At 38.7% G+C, this 19,345-nt stretch overlaps 1 protein-coding gene across 4 annotated transcripts in view; it reads right to left on the bottom strand.

The window, feature by feature from the left end:
- The window catches only part of ALMS1 (ALMS1 centrosome and basal body associated protein), a 74,229-nt gene that overhangs the window by 39,483 nt on the left and 15,401 nt on the right, over positions 1-19,345 (bottom strand). For all 4 annotated transcript variants that reach the window (XM_069797034.1, XM_069797053.1, XM_069797043.1 and 1 more), the window contains 3 exons: positions 8,997-9,114; positions 5,483-7,688; positions 2,039-2,198 (listed from right to left, as the gene is read on the bottom strand). In XM_069797034.1, the coding sequence (XP_069653135.1) occupies positions 2,039-2,198; positions 5,483-7,688; positions 8,997-9,114 (2,484 nt within the window). The remainder of the gene's footprint in view (positions 1-2,038; positions 2,199-5,482; positions 7,689-8,996; positions 9,115-19,345) is intronic.

Genomic DNA, 19,345 nt, shown 5'->3' on the forward strand with positions numbered 1-19,345 from the left:
ACAACTCTACCACCCTGTACCGATTGCCAAGTCATTTCAGTTGCCAAGTCTCCCACAATGCTTAAAGAAGGAAAAAATAATAAAAGAAAATAAGCAAGCCCAACAGGCATAAGAGATGCATTTAATCACTCCTGGTCAGAAAAACAGGTCAGTGCAGGATTCTTGAAGTCACAGATATTCAAAGGGTTAGACAAGTACTTGTTGTGAAGAGCCTTCAGATCTGCTCTTCCCCACTGGGTACAAGATGTAAATGCCAAAACAGAATATGCTAAGGAAAATACACATTTGAAGTGGTTGTAATGCACATTTTCGCATTTTAATGACATACTACATGGGCATGCCACTGAAGAACATCTTAACCCTAATTGAGCACACTCTGTTCTTCATATAGAAATGACTCAGTATTTGTTAAAAGTCATATCGGGTTTTTTTGTTTGGCTTTTTTTTTTTTGATGGATTTATGAACAGATCTGGTCAGTTATAAAATGCATATAAATTTTTGTCACACTGAACAGATCAAGAAGCCTCAGAAAGAAAGAAAAAACAAGACTTATCTCTCTCACAGGAAGAAAAAGCCTGGTAACATTTCTTTAATCTTCAGATACAAAACATTTCCTTCTTAAGAACTCTTGTAAAAAGATAAATAAAACCATGTATTGAGTTTGTGTGGCAAGGTTTTGGTAGTGGGTGGGGTTACAGGGGTGGCTTCTGCACGAAGCTGCTAGAAGCTTCCCTCATGTCCAAGAGAGGCAATACCAGCCAGCTCCAAGATGGACCCACTACAGGCCAAGGCTGAGCCCATCAGCGATAGTGGTAGTGCCTCTGTGGTAACATATTTAAGAAGGAAAAAAGGTTGCAGCGGACACACAGCAACAGCAGCTGGAGAGAGGAGTGAGAACATGTGAAAGAAACAGCCCTGCAGACCCCTAGGTCAGTGCAGAAGGAGGGGAGGAGATGCCCCAGGCGCCAGAGCAGAGATTCCCCTGCAGCCTGTGGGGAAGACCATGGTGAAGCAGGCTGTCCCCCTGCAGCCCAGGGAGGACCCCACACCGGAGCAGGTGGGTGCCTGAAGGAGGCTGTGACCCCGTGGGAAGCCCACGCTGGAGCAGGCTCCCGGCAGGACCTGTGGCCCCATGGCGAGAGGAGCCCACGCCGGAGCAGGTTTGCTGGCAGGACTTGTGACCCCACGGGGGACCCACGCTGAAGCAGGCTGTGCCTGAAGGACTGCAGCCCATGGGAGGGACCAACGCTGGAGCAGTTCGTGAAGAACTGCAGCCCATGGGAAGGACCCACGCTGGAGAAGTTTGTGGAGGACTGTCTCCCGTGGGAGGGAGCCCACGCTGGAGCAGGGGAAGAGTGTGATGAGTCCTGCCCCTGAAGAGGATGAAGCGGCAGAGACAACGTGTGTTGAACTGACAGTAACCCTCATTCCCTGTCCCCCTGTGCCACTGGCAGGGGGTAGGTAGAGAATGCGGTGGTGAAGCTGTGCCCGGGAAGAAGGGATGGGTGGAGGGAAGGCGTTTTGAGATTTGGTTTTATTTCTCATTACCCTACTCTGGTTGATGGGCAATAAAGTAAGTTAATTTTCCCCAAGTTGAGTCTGTTTTGCCCATGACATAATTGGTTGAGTGATCTCTCCCTGTCCTTATCTCAACCCACAAGCCCTTTGTTATATTTTCTCTCCCCTGTCCAGTTGAGGAAGGGAGTGATAGAACACCTTTGGTGGCCAACCGGTGTCCAGCCAGGGTCAACCCACCACAAACCAAAAAAAAGATAAAATGTCATTGCACTGGCTACAAGATGCCATGTAGCCATGATTCCTTAGTGAGAAAGCATGTTTTCAAAGGTTTTAATGCTTACTTTTCCAATGCCAAATATCTCACATCTGAGATGGGAGAAGATCAACTCATATGAATGAAACAGCACAGCACAACAAGAAACACACTTGATACTACCAGGCCAAGAGCAACCTCACAGGTGAGTCTGATGTTCTGTGTTCTCTAAGGCTTGCACAGCACAAGGTCTTCTTTCCCCCTACCTTGTGGCTGCGGAGCAGCCCTCGTCAGCGTGTCAGTGGAGTCCTTCAGCATTCTAAGCTCTGAAGGGGAAAATTCAACTTCCCTGATAGGTCCTCGGGGTACAAACGGCTTCAGTATAGTTCCAGGTGACTGATCAATGCCAAGGTTGTGAAGATATATCTGGCAAAAGAAGAAGTAAGTAACACATATGGCACTCTTGCAGAATGTCAATGGATTCTGAAGCTGCACATTTTCCACATCATCTTAAACACAACTTGCTTTAAAACACATTGAGCCTCAGTCATGTTCAACTCACACTAACAGTTCAACCAAAACACTAAAGCAGTCACATATGAGAAAACATCACCAGCTTATTCTAATCTGTGGACCATGAGCGACAAGCCTTTTTTCTAGCTAGTATGACTAGGCCTACATAATGGGTACCTCACAAGCAGAACAACTGACAAATCCTGCAATCTATTCCTCATTAATTTATGTTTGGCAGCAATTCAGAAATAAGTTGTAAGAACAGTTCTGGTGGTGATAGCTTGCACTTGCACTCACCAACAGTTTTTTCCTGGTGCTTTCCTGACCTTTCCTTCATCACGTGCCAAAGATGGCAACTGGCAGTAGCCTGCTACCACCAAATCAGTGTCCAGCCCTTTCCACAGGATCCAGAAACGATGGAAAAGGTCAGCAAAGAAGAGGCCACATATCTTGTCACAAGAACAACAGCTGACTGCTTATAGTCTTTTTACTCAAATCCACGCTCTGTACACTGCATGAGCAAGAAGTCTGATACTTCAGAAGAGTTTGGTAAGCTTCAGCCTCACCTGTTTAAAATGACATTTACCAGCTGGAAGGAAAACACAAAGGTTTGGTTTAAAACTGTTTTCTCCCCAAATGATTGCTGCACAGAAAACATTATCAGACTTTGAAATTCAAGCTAGGCAGCAGGCAAGTTCCTCACTCTTAAGGACAAGTTCATTATGGGCTAGTCTTCAAGGCAAATAGTTGCGAACCCTTTTGCCAGAGCTGGTTAAAAAACATCATGAAACAGCTTTTATGATGTTGCTGTAGGGAATGTACTGGCCAAGGGGTAGAATCACTTTCTGCTGTTGATAGTTTTATGAAGAAACACAGGTAGTCTAATATATAATTCCCCATCTACTCAGTGGCCCAGCTTGCAGTGAACAAATTTCAGCAGTACTTCAAAAACTCCCTGGCTATGAAACCATTTCTGGATACAACCTACTGCACTGCTTTAAGTCTATAAAACGTAGAATACTCAAGCGTACAAAGTCTATATACAACCAAGACTTAGTTTTACTAGCGTAGCTAAAGCAGTAAACCCTTTCTCAGTAAAGAATGAATAAAATGCATACCTTTGTCCCTTTTCCATCAGTACAGAACAAATACACACAAGTACTATTTCCATTTGTATACCACATATATATATATATAAATTGCTATCCAAGTATAACTTCATTAACACTAAACAAAGCAGTTAGTTTAGAGAAGCCAAATAGAAATCATACTCAAAACCTAAAACTTTGCAATATACTAGAGAAAAAAACGTAATGAGGATGAGGCCAAGTCTCTCTGTGCAACATCCAGGAGATTGTCAGTTCAGACACACACAGCATCATTCCCTGGATTAATATATCATAGAATCATAGAATGGTTTGGGTTGGAAGGGACCTTAAAGATCATCTAGTTCCAATCCCCCGATATCAAAAGGATATTTTGAAAGCTGGAGGAGTCTCGTGAAGCTAAGAGCCTACCAAAGGCCATCTAGGATCTCCTGAGAAAGTAATTTCTTCCCTTTTAACAGAGCATCTAAGTTACATACAGACATTATATGCAGAAAAAAACAAAAAACAAAAAACAAAGTTTGCCGTGATTTAATCACCTGTAGGGCAAAGTTAATTTCAACTCATCTACACTATGTCCTAAACTAGCCAACAAAATGAAATAAATTACCTTATAGATCTTAACCAACTTTATTTCCTATGATTTTATTATAAACCTACATATTAATAGCCATATATGTGACCTAATCTCCTTTACCTTGTCCGTGATTTATGAGAGCAGAATTCCTCAAAACTAGGGCTGGAGAACGTGCTTAATTGTAGTCATAAAAAAAAAAGGAGGTAAGCAGACAACCTTCACATCTCATGAATTTCATTTAAAATATCCTTCCTACAATATTTATATTTGTTTCAACATGTATTTGCAAAGACAACTGAGAGAAGAGTGCTTCTAAAACACAGTTCCAAAGACCTAATGATTATAGGAGTCATCTTGTGCAAGGAACAGCCACTTACTCAGAAGATAATTACATGTTTATCATTAACATAAATCTGCATTTAATTTTCTCTGACACTCAACAGCTATTAGTATAGTTAATATGGCTGCCACAATCTGCCCTCCATTCTCACCAACCATCCTAAAACAGGGAAGGGAGGAAAGAAATCTGCATTAGCCAAATAAGATATAAAGGAGGAGAGGTATGCAGAGGCTTCGAACATCCTTTATGAGCAATATACAAGAATCAAGAACTTATGCCTTAGATACTGGAACAAAGTGAACAAGCAAAATGAGTATTTATAGGAAAAAAAAGCAATTTGATTTGCCAAGGAGTTCTGTGTTGGTTTTGCTATTATTGCAGAACCGTGGGTGTGTGAAGTTCATCTCTCTCTTCTGCAGCCTAGCATTTCCTTAGTCAGCAGTTGAGTCTCAACCTCATGTTTGGATAATTATAACCTGATCTTTTGAAACAATCTGGAAGATCAGAAATGGCTTATCAGTGCTCTGCTAAAAGAGCTATAACCAATTTATTTACAAGTCTGTCAAACAGATTTCACTTTTTAGCACTAACACTATGTCCTGTTCTTGTGTCCTTTATGTTCCACCTTTATGTTTCTCTTGCATTCCTGGAAAAAACAAACAAAAAAATCTTTCCCATATCCACCCCATGTTAATTTCTTTGCCCATGTTAAACATTACCTAAAAGTTATTTTTCCACCTCTGTATTTAAGATAAGCTGAACTAGTATCATGGATGAAATTCACCAGTAGCACAGACCAGCGTAAAACCATGACATTTAGTCTGTAGTGATATAGACCCTACAAGAATCTCCTAAAAGAACGGTGGGGAAAAAAAAAAGGGGGGGGGGGATAACTCTGAAACCTGAGTTTAAATTAGAATCAGTTTTAAAGGGTCCTCTAAGACTTTTTAGGCTTACATAAAACACATATTTGCTAGTAATTCTAGAAGATGAACATGACAGGTTCCCAACATGACTGGATATTGGAAACTAACTATAAGCATGCTAGTGTCTCATTCCTGTGATACCTTCTACAATTCTGTCCTACTCACTCTATGACAGCCAAGTGTACTCTCATCTCTTCATAAGCAAAAGGTACAGAAGAGTTACCAATTTTTGTTAGAAACTAACTTACTGGGATTCTTTCTTCAATATTAAGCTCTTCTTTCTCTGGAGTTTTCAAAGTAGTTGCTCCAGTGGGGATGAAGTTATCTTTTGCACTGGTGAAGAAGCACCTGGAAACCACTGAAGGGCACCCTGCAGAGCCCAAGCTCCCCTGGCTACTTCCCGCAGAACTAACAGGAAGATTCAAACTATCTGGGGAAATATCACCAGAATTGTCCATGCTGACATGGCCAGTAGGAATATTTAGGTTGTGAGGCTGATTTTCAAGAGCATCACAATTCTTCTGGTCATCAGTTGGAGAGTTTCCATCCTCTTTAAGGAGCTGAGCAACTCCTTCAGCAGAAATGAAAACATTTGGGTGTGAACTTTGTCCTTTACTATTACCTTCTGCATCTTCACCGCTAGATCCAGAAACAATCTCAGCTGTAAACTTTTGTATCATGGAGCCTCCTGAACTATTTTCAGGCACCCCTAAAACATTACTTTTTTCTTCTAGAGGCTGCACTGCCTCTGTTGAGTTTGCTGGCAGAAAAACTTCAACCAAAGACACATTCCTACTGGAAACATTTACCACATTGTCAGACTGAGATCTAGTAAGAGGGTGGACAAGCAGTAAGTTTTTATTGTGAAAACACAAACTTCCCAGGGAACCTGTCTCTCTAAAGGAAGCAGCAACATTATCTTTGGGGTCTCTACCGCTTTTTTGTATTGACAAAATATTGTTTGAAGAACTGGCAATTGCACTGTAGACTTTCCTTCTAGGAGAAACTCCGCCTGGGTCACATGAAGTCCCTGTATCAGATACCTCCTCTGGCTGGCTCACGTTCCAAGCCCCTACCTTCTCCATGAAACTAAGTGATGGGAGAGACTGAATTCTTCCAGTGTAGGGATATTTCAATTTTAAGGACTCAAAATGTTCATTGTTTTCTTTCTCAGCATATTGGAGTGAATGCTGCTTCTCAACAGATGTAGGTGTAGTGGTAGATGAGTTCCCTGAAGTTTCTTCATTTAAGCATGAAGGAGAGGCCTGAATATCTGATTTAATCACAGTGACACCAAGTTCTTCTGCCTTAACATTTTTCTTTAGAAGTAACCCTGGAGTAGACTGATAGCTTGGATGAGCAATATGTACAGAGAATGAGCCATCACCTACAAGATTCAAGGAAGGGGAAACACCTGTAACTTTGTGTCCCCTTTCTATGGAAAAATCTGAAATAGTTAATTCACTCCTGCTTACTCCAGGTTCTACTTCCACTGGGGCATCCTCATTGCATGAAGAAGGAGCTTCCACGTCAGTCACAACTAGCTGTTTAGGTGCACAATCACTGGTACTTGTCACGGTAGGGATAAACTCCTCTTTCTCAAATCTCACTGCAGGAGACAGTTGTTTCTGCTGATGATCTAGGAAAGGTCCCTGGAGTGCCTCAGTAACAGCCACGAACTTCAAGCTTTCAGAGCCATTTAAATGCACTCCATGTTCCTTCGACGCTCTTTTGCCTGTTTCAGAAGTCTTTGCAGAAAAAACATCTTGAGCATCTGAATTTTTACAACTGTCTTTCCTCAAATCATCAGATAAATTATTAGACAAATCAAGCTCAGGAACCTTCTTTTCTTTTTCCAGCTTCTCTGGCTGCCTCATGCACCCTTCTGACTCACTCTCAGCCATTTTTACCTTCTCCTTTTGCATGTCTCTTTCACTTTTTTCTGAATTCTTAGTCAGTGCTGTTTTACAAGAGGAGTTTTCTGAAGACGAGAACTCATCATGCCTCAGTAACCCTTTTTCCTTCTCTGAAAGCTCAAAACCAGTGGCTGGTACATTGCTGTCACAGGAGAAATGTTCATCTTTTACAGATATACTGCAGGTCTGCTTTGCAAGAGAAGTTTTCATTTGGCTCAGTCTATTTGCCTTGGTTAGCATCACCTTTGAAGTGGAGTTTGCTAAATTGCCACTTGTGTGGGGAATCAATGCCTCCTCATTAGTACCATTTCTACAGTCTACATTTGCCTCCTTGCTCACAAGTAGTTGTCCAGAAAAAGAGGTTTGCTGAGACAAACAACTGGCATCACAAGGTTCCACATGTCTGAATGGAAGAGGATGCTGGGACAAAACAAAGCAGTCACTGGGTGCAGAGTCTGTGTCTGTCAATAACCAAGCTTCAGGGATGTGCGAAGGCTTTGAATGCTCCTCAGACGCACCAGAAACATCAGGAACTCCTCTATAAGAGGCAAGAAAAGTAAGTGAATTTCTGATCATATTTTTTTATTTCAACATCCATATTCTCTGCTTCAATATAAGAGGCAGAAGTAGAATGTCACTCAAACAAATAACTGGGGTTTACCAACATACACATAAATACATCCCCTGAACAGGCCGAAATATGAAGAAACGTAAAGAAAGTCCAAACAATATCAAGAAGCCCTACTACCCTATAAAATAAAGGTTTGAAAATAATATTAGTTTCTACTTAGTAGTACTGTCAATATTTTTCAACCTATTTAGGACTAAGGTGTTTTTTACTAACAGGATGTTTATTAGTTAAAATATAGGAGTTGCTTACACACACATAAATTTGCATGTGATTTTGTTTGGTTTTTTAAATATAAATCACCTTCTTCAGTTTCATTATATCAATTATTTCTTTAAAGGACATAAAATAAGCCATATCTCAGATGAACACAAGCAACAAATTCCTATAAGCTTCTAATATTTTTATTGTGGATTTTGAATTAATAGTTATTTTATATGAAAGTGATCATCAAACCACAATCAATATTACTCCATGCAAGTAGATCACCAGCTCTGATGGAAGCAAGTTCTGATCCACAAAGTGAAGTCACAGTGTATCATCACAGTGCAGAAAAGACCTTGACTCTATGTAAGCACTGCTTAGCGATAACGAAAACATCCCTGTATTATCAACACTGTTCTCAGCACAAATCCAAAACATAGCCCCATAGTAGCTACTGTGAAGAAAATTAACTCTATCCCAGCAAAAACGAGCACAGACTTTTACTGAAATACCTATCTTTATATATTCATACTTCATATAAAAATATGTATTTTAAATTAACACATATTACTCCAGTATATACAAAACACAATATTATTACATGTACATGTCTGCATGTATTTACTACTGTAAATGCAAGCTGTATTTGATTTTTGTCCCCAAAATTTCATGAAGTTTGAAATATTTCAGAGTCTAGGAAAGCTAAAAAGATGTCTGAGAGGGTGGAGTTCCTCATTTTCCCATCTTCTTCAGGTACATTAAGGTGACAAGTTCAGAAGAGGCTTCTTCTGGTTTTCCCTTGTTCAAACTCTTTTGAAGGCAAAATAAAAAGATGATTACAACTCTGACAATGCCTTCTCTCTATACAAAACAAATACAGAGTAAACCACACCTTTGTCTTATTTCTGTGACCATAAAACTGTAATTATTTAATTACTAGATGTAGGACAATTCATGGCCACTTGGGAAAAAAAGGTTTGCATTCTGTCATGACACCAGGTAACTTTATCCTACCTTAAGGGAATAAAATTCATTTCTGATTGCTGGAGAAGCGTCTCATCTGAAAATCTTTGGCCTTGTGTTGAATACATTAGCAGTGGAAGACAAGGAGAGAATTGACTGTCCTGAATATCTGTTAAAAATAACAGTAACACAGTAATAAAAGTTTGCCAGGCAATCCCTCTTTAAACTACTCTGCCAACAAATACAGCCTTCAAAATTCAAAAACATGCCAACTGCAGTGAAAATGATGTAATCCCATCATTTAAATCCTCTGCTGAAGCATGTTCCCTCATGTATTAAATTCAGCTTTCTTATCACATATCAAATTCAGGTTTCTTCTTGTCAATCTCAAAATGCTACACAACACTGACATCTCTAACTTACACTCCTATCCTTAAACTTCTTTTTGCACACATCCCTATCCTTTTCCACTCGCTAGGCAGTACCTCCCCTGGTGATTTCCATGCAGTCTGTACACGTCAGAGAGTGTCCACAGGGCAAGATCTTTAAAAACCAAGAATCCCCACTGATGCCTTTCCCAGTCTCCGTTTTTCCATAAATTTTGATTCTAGAAAAGGCTGCATAGGTTTTTTTCTTTAGGATTTCAAGACACAAGCAATAAACTTAGTCATCACAATTATACCAGTACCACTATCTACTACTGTAGCAATAAATTTAAGTTTCCATCATATATTTCTTTGTTCTTTGAGGTAGTTGGCACTTCTTTTTTCAGTTTGCTGCTTACAAAAACAAACAGAAATGTTTTATACCACAAGAATAAAAACAACTAAGCTGGTATCTGATAAGTGTAAATGACTACATGCATGTTTGACGGATGCAAAAAAACCTCCTTCCAATAATTTGATAAGTAAGCTTTTTTTTATAAGCAAAAAGCTATTTGTCATCAAGAGTATGACTTCAGAACCAGAACTCACATTCATTTAATTTAGGTTCATTAGTTTTCAACCATCTCAGACAAGCTATACTCTGTATCACTTACAGAAGCATAATCACATCAGATAAGATGACCATTACCTACAAAAAAATCAAGTTTACATTACGTCAGCTTTATCCTGAGGCTTTCTACAGCCTGTATTACATCACCTGATGAGTGGTATCCAACCACAAGACAACTTTTCTGATTAATTTTTAATTTAATACTTCCAATTAACATTTTTTTTAATTACTTTAGAACACTATGTAGTGAGAGCATAATTATATTGATAGAAATAATTCTACATCATACAGCAAAGCTGGCTCAAAATTTGGATGCCCTCTAGTTCCACCTCCTCAGCAGCTACAAAAATAATAATATGATTGCTATACAGTTTCAAAGATTCCCTTCTATCTCAGCAGCTGTCTCCACCACATGGCCAGCCTAATGCCTCCTAGAGAAAGCCAAACTTATACTTTAGCATCTGTAGTACAGATGGCACAAACATGCTATAGCAACTTCAGTGGGGAGTCTTTATTTTTCTAGCACCCAGTACCTCTTTAAAGCTAAACTCTCCCCCTTACTTTATTAGATAAATACATTGCACTGGTCACCACTCCATTTCACTTTCATCTTAACTATTTGCAATACCAAACATGAATCAAAAGTAAGAAAAGCCAACTGCTTTTTTGGAAGTTTATAGGAAAGGATATGTATCTTAAAGCAATAGTTATTAATAGGTATTCCTGAGCAACTTGACACGAGGAGACATTCAGAAGAGGCTCCAATGTAGACTGGTGAGCACCTGCACAAAGCTGGATGAAAAGATAATTATAACACACATGGAAGTGTAAAAAAAAGTCGAGGAGAAAATGGCAGCATCAGCATAGAGGGAGCAGGAGCCAAGGAAATAAGGAACAAGGTCAGGGATGTCTCATTTATAATGTAACAGAGCCCTGAGGCACCATTATATTATAGGGCACAACCAAGGTTGTGGTCTAATACCAGACTGATTGGTATTTACGTGATTTTAATCACAATTTGAATCATGATTTAAAATCATGGAACAGGAGACTGATCTAATTCACTGTAATCTCCTTAGCATTTATTTAAAATGTACTTTACAGAAAACAAAGAGGTTTGGTTTCAGTGGCTGATACTGACTTAGAACCAAATAGAACTTGCACATTCGATTTGTTATTCTCAATCACTAACTGGGAGCAGACAATATGTACAATGCATTTATTCTGTTTATAGTGTACATTTATTCAAACAATTTTTTGTTGTTATACTTGAAAATACTGAGAAGATTAACCATAGTTAATGCAATTCTGTATCCAAGCTAAAGATGCAAAAACACATATTTTGAGAAACATTAAGCAAGCTGGAATCTAAACTATCTTAGCTGTGTTAGATGTACTTTTTTCCTCCCAAATCTTGTTTTACATTTAAAATGATATTAGTGAACAAAGGCAATAGTAATTGCAGTTATCGAATTAGACTTATCATCTCACATCATGATACACTTCATGTTTTCAGAAGTGGCATCTCATTTTTATTCATACAATAGAAAAGGAAAATAAGCTTTCCTGATTTTCAGCTTAACTTCTTCACTTTGAATGAAAATGTGTTTTCAAGCTAAACTGAAAGTCAGGAGCAATTAAATAAAAAAGTTTTCTGCACAATAAAGACTGGGTGTGCTGTCTTTGTAAATGAAGAAATGAAAAAGACTGAGGGAGGGAACCAAAAATAATTGAAAAAAAGCTGTCAAATGCCGTCAAAAATAGATCTTGGCAAACAGGTTTTTTTTCAGTGCAACTACACATGTATTGATTAAATAAATGTGCATATACACATATATATACACACCCCCCCCCGTAAGTCACAACATTTGGCTGATAAATCAATATTTTAAAGATATATCAACAAAAATTTAAGTACCACTCAACATTTGTATTAAGAAAGTCAACCCAGCACTCAAACAGATAAAAAATGATTTAGCATTCTCCAAGCAGAATTATAAACAGGAAGTCCTCTCTGCACGGATATGCATCTAGTCAGCCCCTTCAAGAGCTGTTCTTGTCCCTGCCCTATTTGAAAACTCAGAAATCCCCGAGTTCTTACAGAGACGGCACACAGATGAGGCAGATTGCCAAGCAATAAATATCTCGCTGCACAGACCATTGACAACAGGGCAGTCTGGGTCACCTGGCATCACAGCATGGCAAAGCATAGAAGTTTTAGTATAAGTGAAGTCCAGCCATACGTTGGTGGGAACAAAGTGCCCAGGCAAATCTAACAGAGTCAAGGACTACCTCGGAAAGCAACAACTCGGATGAGGACTTGGGGGTCATGACAAACAAATCACCGATAGGAGGCCAGTGCAATACTGTATCCAAAATGGCACGCAATTTTTCCATACATCAAAAAAGAAGAATAGTGAATAAGTAGTAACAAGGACTATTCTTTCCAACCTCCTACTGAAACTACTATTGAAATGGTATTTGCAGGTTCTGATGACCATAACTCTGTTTTTGTAAATATCACAGGAAGATCAGAGAAAACAGCTAAAAGATTGAAGAAACATGCCTCATCACAAGAGCCTCCTGGAACTAAATCTGTTTAGTATAATCAAAGAGAAGATTAAGGATGACTTGATTACATTTGTATGTAAGTATGCAAGAACAGAAATTTGGTCATTAAAAGCATTTCAGTTCGGATAATATATAACAAGAATCCAATGTAAAACACTGAAGCTATGCAAATCTAGGTGACAAATAAGACACTTCTGAGTGCATCAACACGATACAAGATAGCTGGCTCTCTACAAAATGTGCAAGGCAGTTTAGATAGATCATTAATAGCTTCAACAGTTATTCAAACAGCACAAATGATCCTTGCTTCAATTCTCTCTTCCCTCTGTCCTCAGCTTTTTACATGTATTCCTGAACAAGAGCCCCTGAGTTCTCCATCTCCACTTGAAGCAGTAAGACTATACCTCAGCAAGAAGGGAGAACCGCACTTTCTCCACCCCAGCCCAGAGATATGTTCCCCCCCCAGGCAAGAGAACTCCGATCCAACTGAAATGTAACCATCTCCACTTCCAATCCTACCATTACATTTCAACCTGAACAGCAAGCTGATCTGATTGCACTGATTCACATACTGGGTTTAGCAGAGGGGATGCAGGAGGAACAAGTATGCAGGACAAGGAAAAGCCAGACTCTTCCTTTTCAGCAGCAGACTTTAGCTGACTAAATATACTGCAAAACTGTACCCTCACACTAGCCTCCATTTCAGGCAGCCTTGCTCCCCTGGCTTCTCCAAAGCGTGTTCTGGTTTTGTCATGTAGCAGAGATGTGCCTTAGGCTGACACCACCTTACCTTCCCCAGAGGTTTCAAGTCGGAGGAACTGTGGTGGTGATCACTGACTTGCAGCAGCAGATGACTGACAAGGCCAGGAAAGAAGACCAAGGAAGAAAGGGAAACCACCCCCCCCAGGAGGAGGAAAAAAAAAAAAAAAAAAAAAAAAAAAGGAGAAGGAAAGAGAATAGTCAAGATGCACTGCAGCCCCATCCTCCATAGAAACCCTCTCTTCCAGCTTGCCCCCTGCAGCAACCTGCAGAGATGACCTGTAAAAGCACCCTTATGAAGTTCAACAGATGACATTTAACCAGGGCTACAAAACTATTTTTTTATGTACATAAAATATAACTCCAGCCATGTCACATGTTCTACCTCCTCTGGCTTTTTTTGAATGTTTTCTAATCTTACAGCACATGAACTCTAATGTTTTCAGTAACTTACTTTCTTCAGGAGGCAGAAAGATCATCGCTATCATATTCTAAATGCTTACGATGATTTAGGGGCTCATTACACTCAGACATAACCTAGGTTTTGCAGGCAGAGAAGCAGGTGCTCGATGCTTAAAGCAGCAAGTGACGTCAGTACAACACTCTTCGAGTATCTTGTGTCAAAACAGTAATTCTTCCCGCTGTCGCTCTGAAGGTCAAAAGCTTCCTCACAGTTGAATTCACTGAACAAGCAAAGCTGGGCATGCTACTTTATCTTACAGCCTGCTGACAATTCTGAATGCCAGAGTCAAATTGCCATTTGTGGAAGATAAAAAAGGAAGGCAAAACAAAAACAAAACCTTCTTGGCTTTGTCAATCTGTTCCACAATGTAGCAGGAGCAATTTCAATACAACTGTCATTGTGATCCCCCCCCCCCCCCAAATGAAATTCAAAACACTTTTGAAGAGAAGAAGGAATAAATTAGTTTTATAGCTTATGTTTCTCCCTCCCCTCTCACCTCTCCTTCCATATCTGGAAATTTAAGTGCATATACAAAAAAGCCTGCAGCTACTGGCACACTCTCTAGAGAGCAACAAATAAAATAGCAGCAGTATAGAGAATTCTTACATCTTTGTATCATATTAAAAAGCCTTATACTTTCCCTTTAATTCCAGTTGTATTTAAAAGGCAAACCTTGACAAATATCAGGAAGTTTTTCTTGATGAAACGGTTTCCAGTTCTGCAAATGACAATAATGTGGACAAAATGCTAAAAAATATACTAAATACAACAAACCTACAAAGACAAAGCATACCTAACCTACCATGTCCTTTCACTTTCTAGTATGTATCTTAAACCTCAATTTCCTACATGGCAAAACAAAAAAGGGGATTTTATTCAATACTAACCAACTCTAGCCAGACAGCAACTCACTGTGATGCACACATGGCTTTTAATTACAAAGCTGTTTGTAGGCCCAAACATGAAATAACCAAGGGTGCTTTTTATTTCATAAAGGCAAAAATCTCTTCAAAAACATCTCAGAATAGAAGCAATTCCAAATCCACAGCAGCCAGCAATTAATTCAGCCATACCAAGCTTGTCTGCCTGTGTTGTTACGCTAGAATAGAACCTCACTTCAACTTCCTAACACAGTCTTTAAAAAAAAAAAAAAAAAAAAAAAAAGGCGGGGGGGGACGGGACAGGACAGCCTTAAGGGCGGCAAGGGACAGGGCTTAGTGTTCAGTGTAGACTAAAAGCAATATATTAACTCTGAATTACTGTAAAAAGTGCTAGTCTTTCCTTTAATGCTTTTGTATGACACACAGGATTTTTAAAGTTCCTTCAGCAGATGTATTACCTCTACCAAAGCTAACCTCATCCCAGATTCTGCCTTAACAGATAGAAGTCATCTTCTGCCTTGTTTTTCTTTATGGAAATCTATGTATATTCACCACCATAAAGTTAACAGAGAACCATATACGAGAAAACCCCTGAACAAGTAAAACAAGAGGTTCAAGCAGAGAAACAGCAATTTTTTGAACCAGATAATCCAAGTTAGCAAAACCAAATTCAATCTTTGAAGAAAGTGTAACAGGAGACACAAGGGAGAGTTGCAGCCATCAGTGCAAGACCTACAGTGGAAGGCATTGAGCCTTGGGCCTCAGAGGTGTTCAGTATGAACCAGAACCTCTGGATCCAGATGCACCAGAGATGTTCTCTCTCCCCTTAGAGGCTCCTTCACAAAGGATAGATCAAAGCATTATCCAAATAACCACAAAAACTGATGAAAATGAGCAAAAGCTGCACATTGTAATAACAGCCGAACTCATCAAACCCTCAGGAGTCGTCATGAGTGTCTACCAGGCTATTCCTAAGGCAATTTCAACTCCATCCCCTTAAGCAGTTGTTAACTTCAGAACAAACAAAAACCCAAAAAGCAACCTACATACAAGTAAGATTACACAAGCAGGAATGGCAAGGAATTGCCAAGGAATGGCAAACTCTAAGTTGAACTTGCAGTTAACTGGAAGCAACACGGGTTTATTTTGAAACATCACAAGCAATCATGTTATTTGCCTGTAATAATTTTGTTTGTTTGTGAAAAAAAACCTAGCACAATGGTGCAGTGAAAGCAGCTTTAGAAGCACCTTCATTCAGGAATTCCAGTTGCATCCTAGAAAAGCAAGTCACAAATACAATAACCTAATGGGCAGCATAACACTTGATTTTGCAGTGATCCGCTGAGGGATATCAATACAAAAAGAAACACTTAAGGCTTAGTAACAGCATTTTTAAATTATGTGTTTCCAAGGAAGTGTATGCAAGTATATGCACAAAAGGAGTCTACGTGGCGCATCATAAAAGTGAAGAAAAAAGAAAAACAAGAGTTATCAGCAGGTAAGAAGTTAACAGATAACATAACAGTAAGTTACAGTATACTTACACAATGGTCTGCACAGAAAAATTAATAATTCAACTGAAACTGAGACAGAGCTAACTTTGAAAGTCAGAAGTTAACATACAGCGCATGATCAAATTTAATGTTAGAACTAGCATTTAAGACTTGAAAATAAAATAGAAATCTATGCCTAAATGCAACAACTGCTAACTTCAGAGTGGAACAAATGGATAAGAATCATGTCTTTGGGTCTGGTGAACAGTTGTTTAGCATAGTAACTTGGATGTGTAAGGAAGCAGAAATGCAATAAACAGAAATAATGCAACTAAGGCAAGCAAGGAAAGTGTTCTAGCTTGGGTAACTAAAACAGCTGTTGATAACAGTCTTGGCTAGTTTTGTCTTCTATAGATAGCACAGAAGAGAAAGTAAACCACTTCAGCCATATGAGTATTATTAATTATACATTGCTTAGTTGTGCTTTTGCTGGTTTTGGTTTCATTAAATGCACACATACAAAAAGGGAAAGATGTAATTCTTTACAGATTAATTGCCATAGCTGAACCTTTAAGTTAAAAAGCAAGAGGAAAATATGAGCAAATAAAGGTAATAGAGAAAAATGGATCTGACAAAAGTTGGCTTTATTTCCAAGAGAAACAAGTTTATCTTATGGGGGACAATTAACAGCAACAACTGAAAAAAGTAAGTGTCTCCATTTCCACCATTTTGATGATTATTAGAAATTTTTACAATGAATCAGCAATATGGTTTGTGTCTTAAGATGCAGAGAATAATGCTGCATTATAAAGATAAGTTTTCTTTTTCAGAGACGTACTACTACCAGTGGACTAAAAATTATACAACCAGAATACTCTGACTCCACATGGATGAAAAATTAATGCAACCAAGAACAGATAAAGGTGAAATACTAAATCTTGGAACTTCTCAAACCAATCTTGAACTAAACTGTGATGATTAGATGTGAAAGGAAGCAATAGAAACACTTAGCTTTTCTAAAGTAGAGGTGTTAAAACTGGAAAATATTACTGGCAGTAATATAAATTGCACCCAAATGCAAGTGGTAGCAATAAGGACTACTAATAGAATATTAAACACTATAAGTAGTGGTTTATTGCCACAAAAATATAAATAATCTGAACAGCCATGGGCGCGGCAGGGAGAAGGTGGGGCAGAGAGAACACCAAAAACCGAGTGTCTAGATTGGTGTAAATTCCAGGCATAGAACAGAATACAACCGTGTATTAGGAGAAATAAAAACCAGGATCTTTTACATCAAAAAATAAAGATGACTGCCAAATAATAGATGCACAATCCCCACGAGCATTACCGAAAATAATCCATCAGTCGCTTTGGATACCTAAAGTGAGAGCTTGATGTATCACTAATGGTGTATTAATAGAGCTAAAAATGTGTTATGAAAAATGGAGTTATAGCAAATTTATCTGTCCTACATGAATACAGCCTGAAGCATGCTGTACTTGAATGCAGCAACAACTACTTGCATGCAAGTACTAATTAGCAGTTAATGTTTCTCTCACCTATGATACTGGAAACAGCTGCATGCATGTTCTTTCCCTGTATTCAGGCTGGTGGGATGACATCAGAAGACTGAACCCCATGTGGAAAAAACAGTAATGTCCTTCTTGTATATATCCAGAATGAAACATATATAGCATCCAGCCATATCATGCATTAGCTAATCAGAATTATATAATGTGGAAGAATGCTACACTGGGGTTAATATGGCTGGAACAAATTTATTGATGAATCACGATAAATAGAACAAGAAGCTGAAGTACAAGGAAACACCAAGTCAGAAAACTCCGTATTATGTTAGAAAACCAAAGCTATTATGATTAAGTGATGCAGAAACCCTATTCACCACCTGTGTATTGTTCTTAAAGGATACTCACAGCTGTATTACAATTAGATTTTTAACACCCAAGAGGGTTTTTTTTTTATCATTAACAATGCAATTTGAAATAACACTTATAAATACATCAACACATTGCACACAGGTTTTCACATCTTAGCACTATCAACAATACTGAAGATACCACACCAATTGAAAAAGCATTCTGAGGCCCAGATGACCAATATATTGGAAAGAATAGATATCCATATTAATGTAGTACATTCCAATATGGGTATTGTCCAAACCCAGAGAGAAACGTAAGGACTTGTCACAAAGATATAAATATTGATGTGAATGAAGAAAGAAAGTGTGTATAAACTTGTGTTTAAGCACCAGAACAGAGGACTCATTAGCAGAAGGTCCTGTGCTCTGACAATGGGAGGATAAGGTTGCTGCATTTCATAGGCACACCCCCTTTTTCTGTTAGCCCAACAGGACAGCGGACTACAGCAAAGCACCACCCCAGGTCTTGATAGCTAGTATGCACAGGCCACGGTGTTACAGCAAGCTAAACCACTTGGGGGGCGGAGGGAAGAGCTGGTGCTTGTGAGTGCAACAGTGAAAGTGGGTAAACATCAACTTAGACATTTTGTAAATAATTACCACCTTCCCCTTCCATGTAGTCTTTGTTATGCTAACTTCCTACATAAGCAAATCCCTTTATCTAGATAGTTTGGGTTAAGTCTAGCAGCAGTACAGTACTTCTGCCTATAATTTCTCAGTTTTTCCTCTTATCTGAAAAGAAATACATATAGTGATTAATTAAAGAGCAGTAATACTTACAACATACCTTTGTAAAGGGATATTGAAAAATTTTTAAAACTGTATTTGGAGATTACTTTGTCTGTAAAGAAATCCTATAAGAAGCAGTGAAACACAGATGCAGCACACCGTAGTTTGAATATATAAGGAAGGGGCACAAGTATGCACACACTCCCACCAAACAGTTTTTCATGTTATCAATACAATTATATCTACTTTACTATTTTGAAATTAACAAAGATTTTTGACTAACAAATTAATACAGATTTTGAGGACACAGAGAACTATCACTTCACCTTGAGAGAACCCCAAAAATTTCTAACTTTACTCAGGTTTACTATTAATTCTAATTAATTCACTATTAAGAAGACAAGACTATAGCTTTACCTGAGACCAAAGATAATCAGTTCACCTGTTAAAAGATCCAGGGAAGGTATACAAACCCTCTCCCTCATTTTGAAGACAGGCTTTGATGATAAAATTACACAGAATGTATTTTGTAAACACCAGTTCTCACTAAAAGAAGTCAAATCCAG

This window comes from Haliaeetus albicilla, chromosome 1, assembly GCF_947461875.1.
Source record: "Haliaeetus albicilla chromosome 1, bHalAlb1.1, whole genome shotgun sequence".
Lineage (NCBI taxonomy): Eukaryota > Metazoa > Chordata > Aves > Accipitriformes > Accipitridae > Haliaeetus > Haliaeetus albicilla.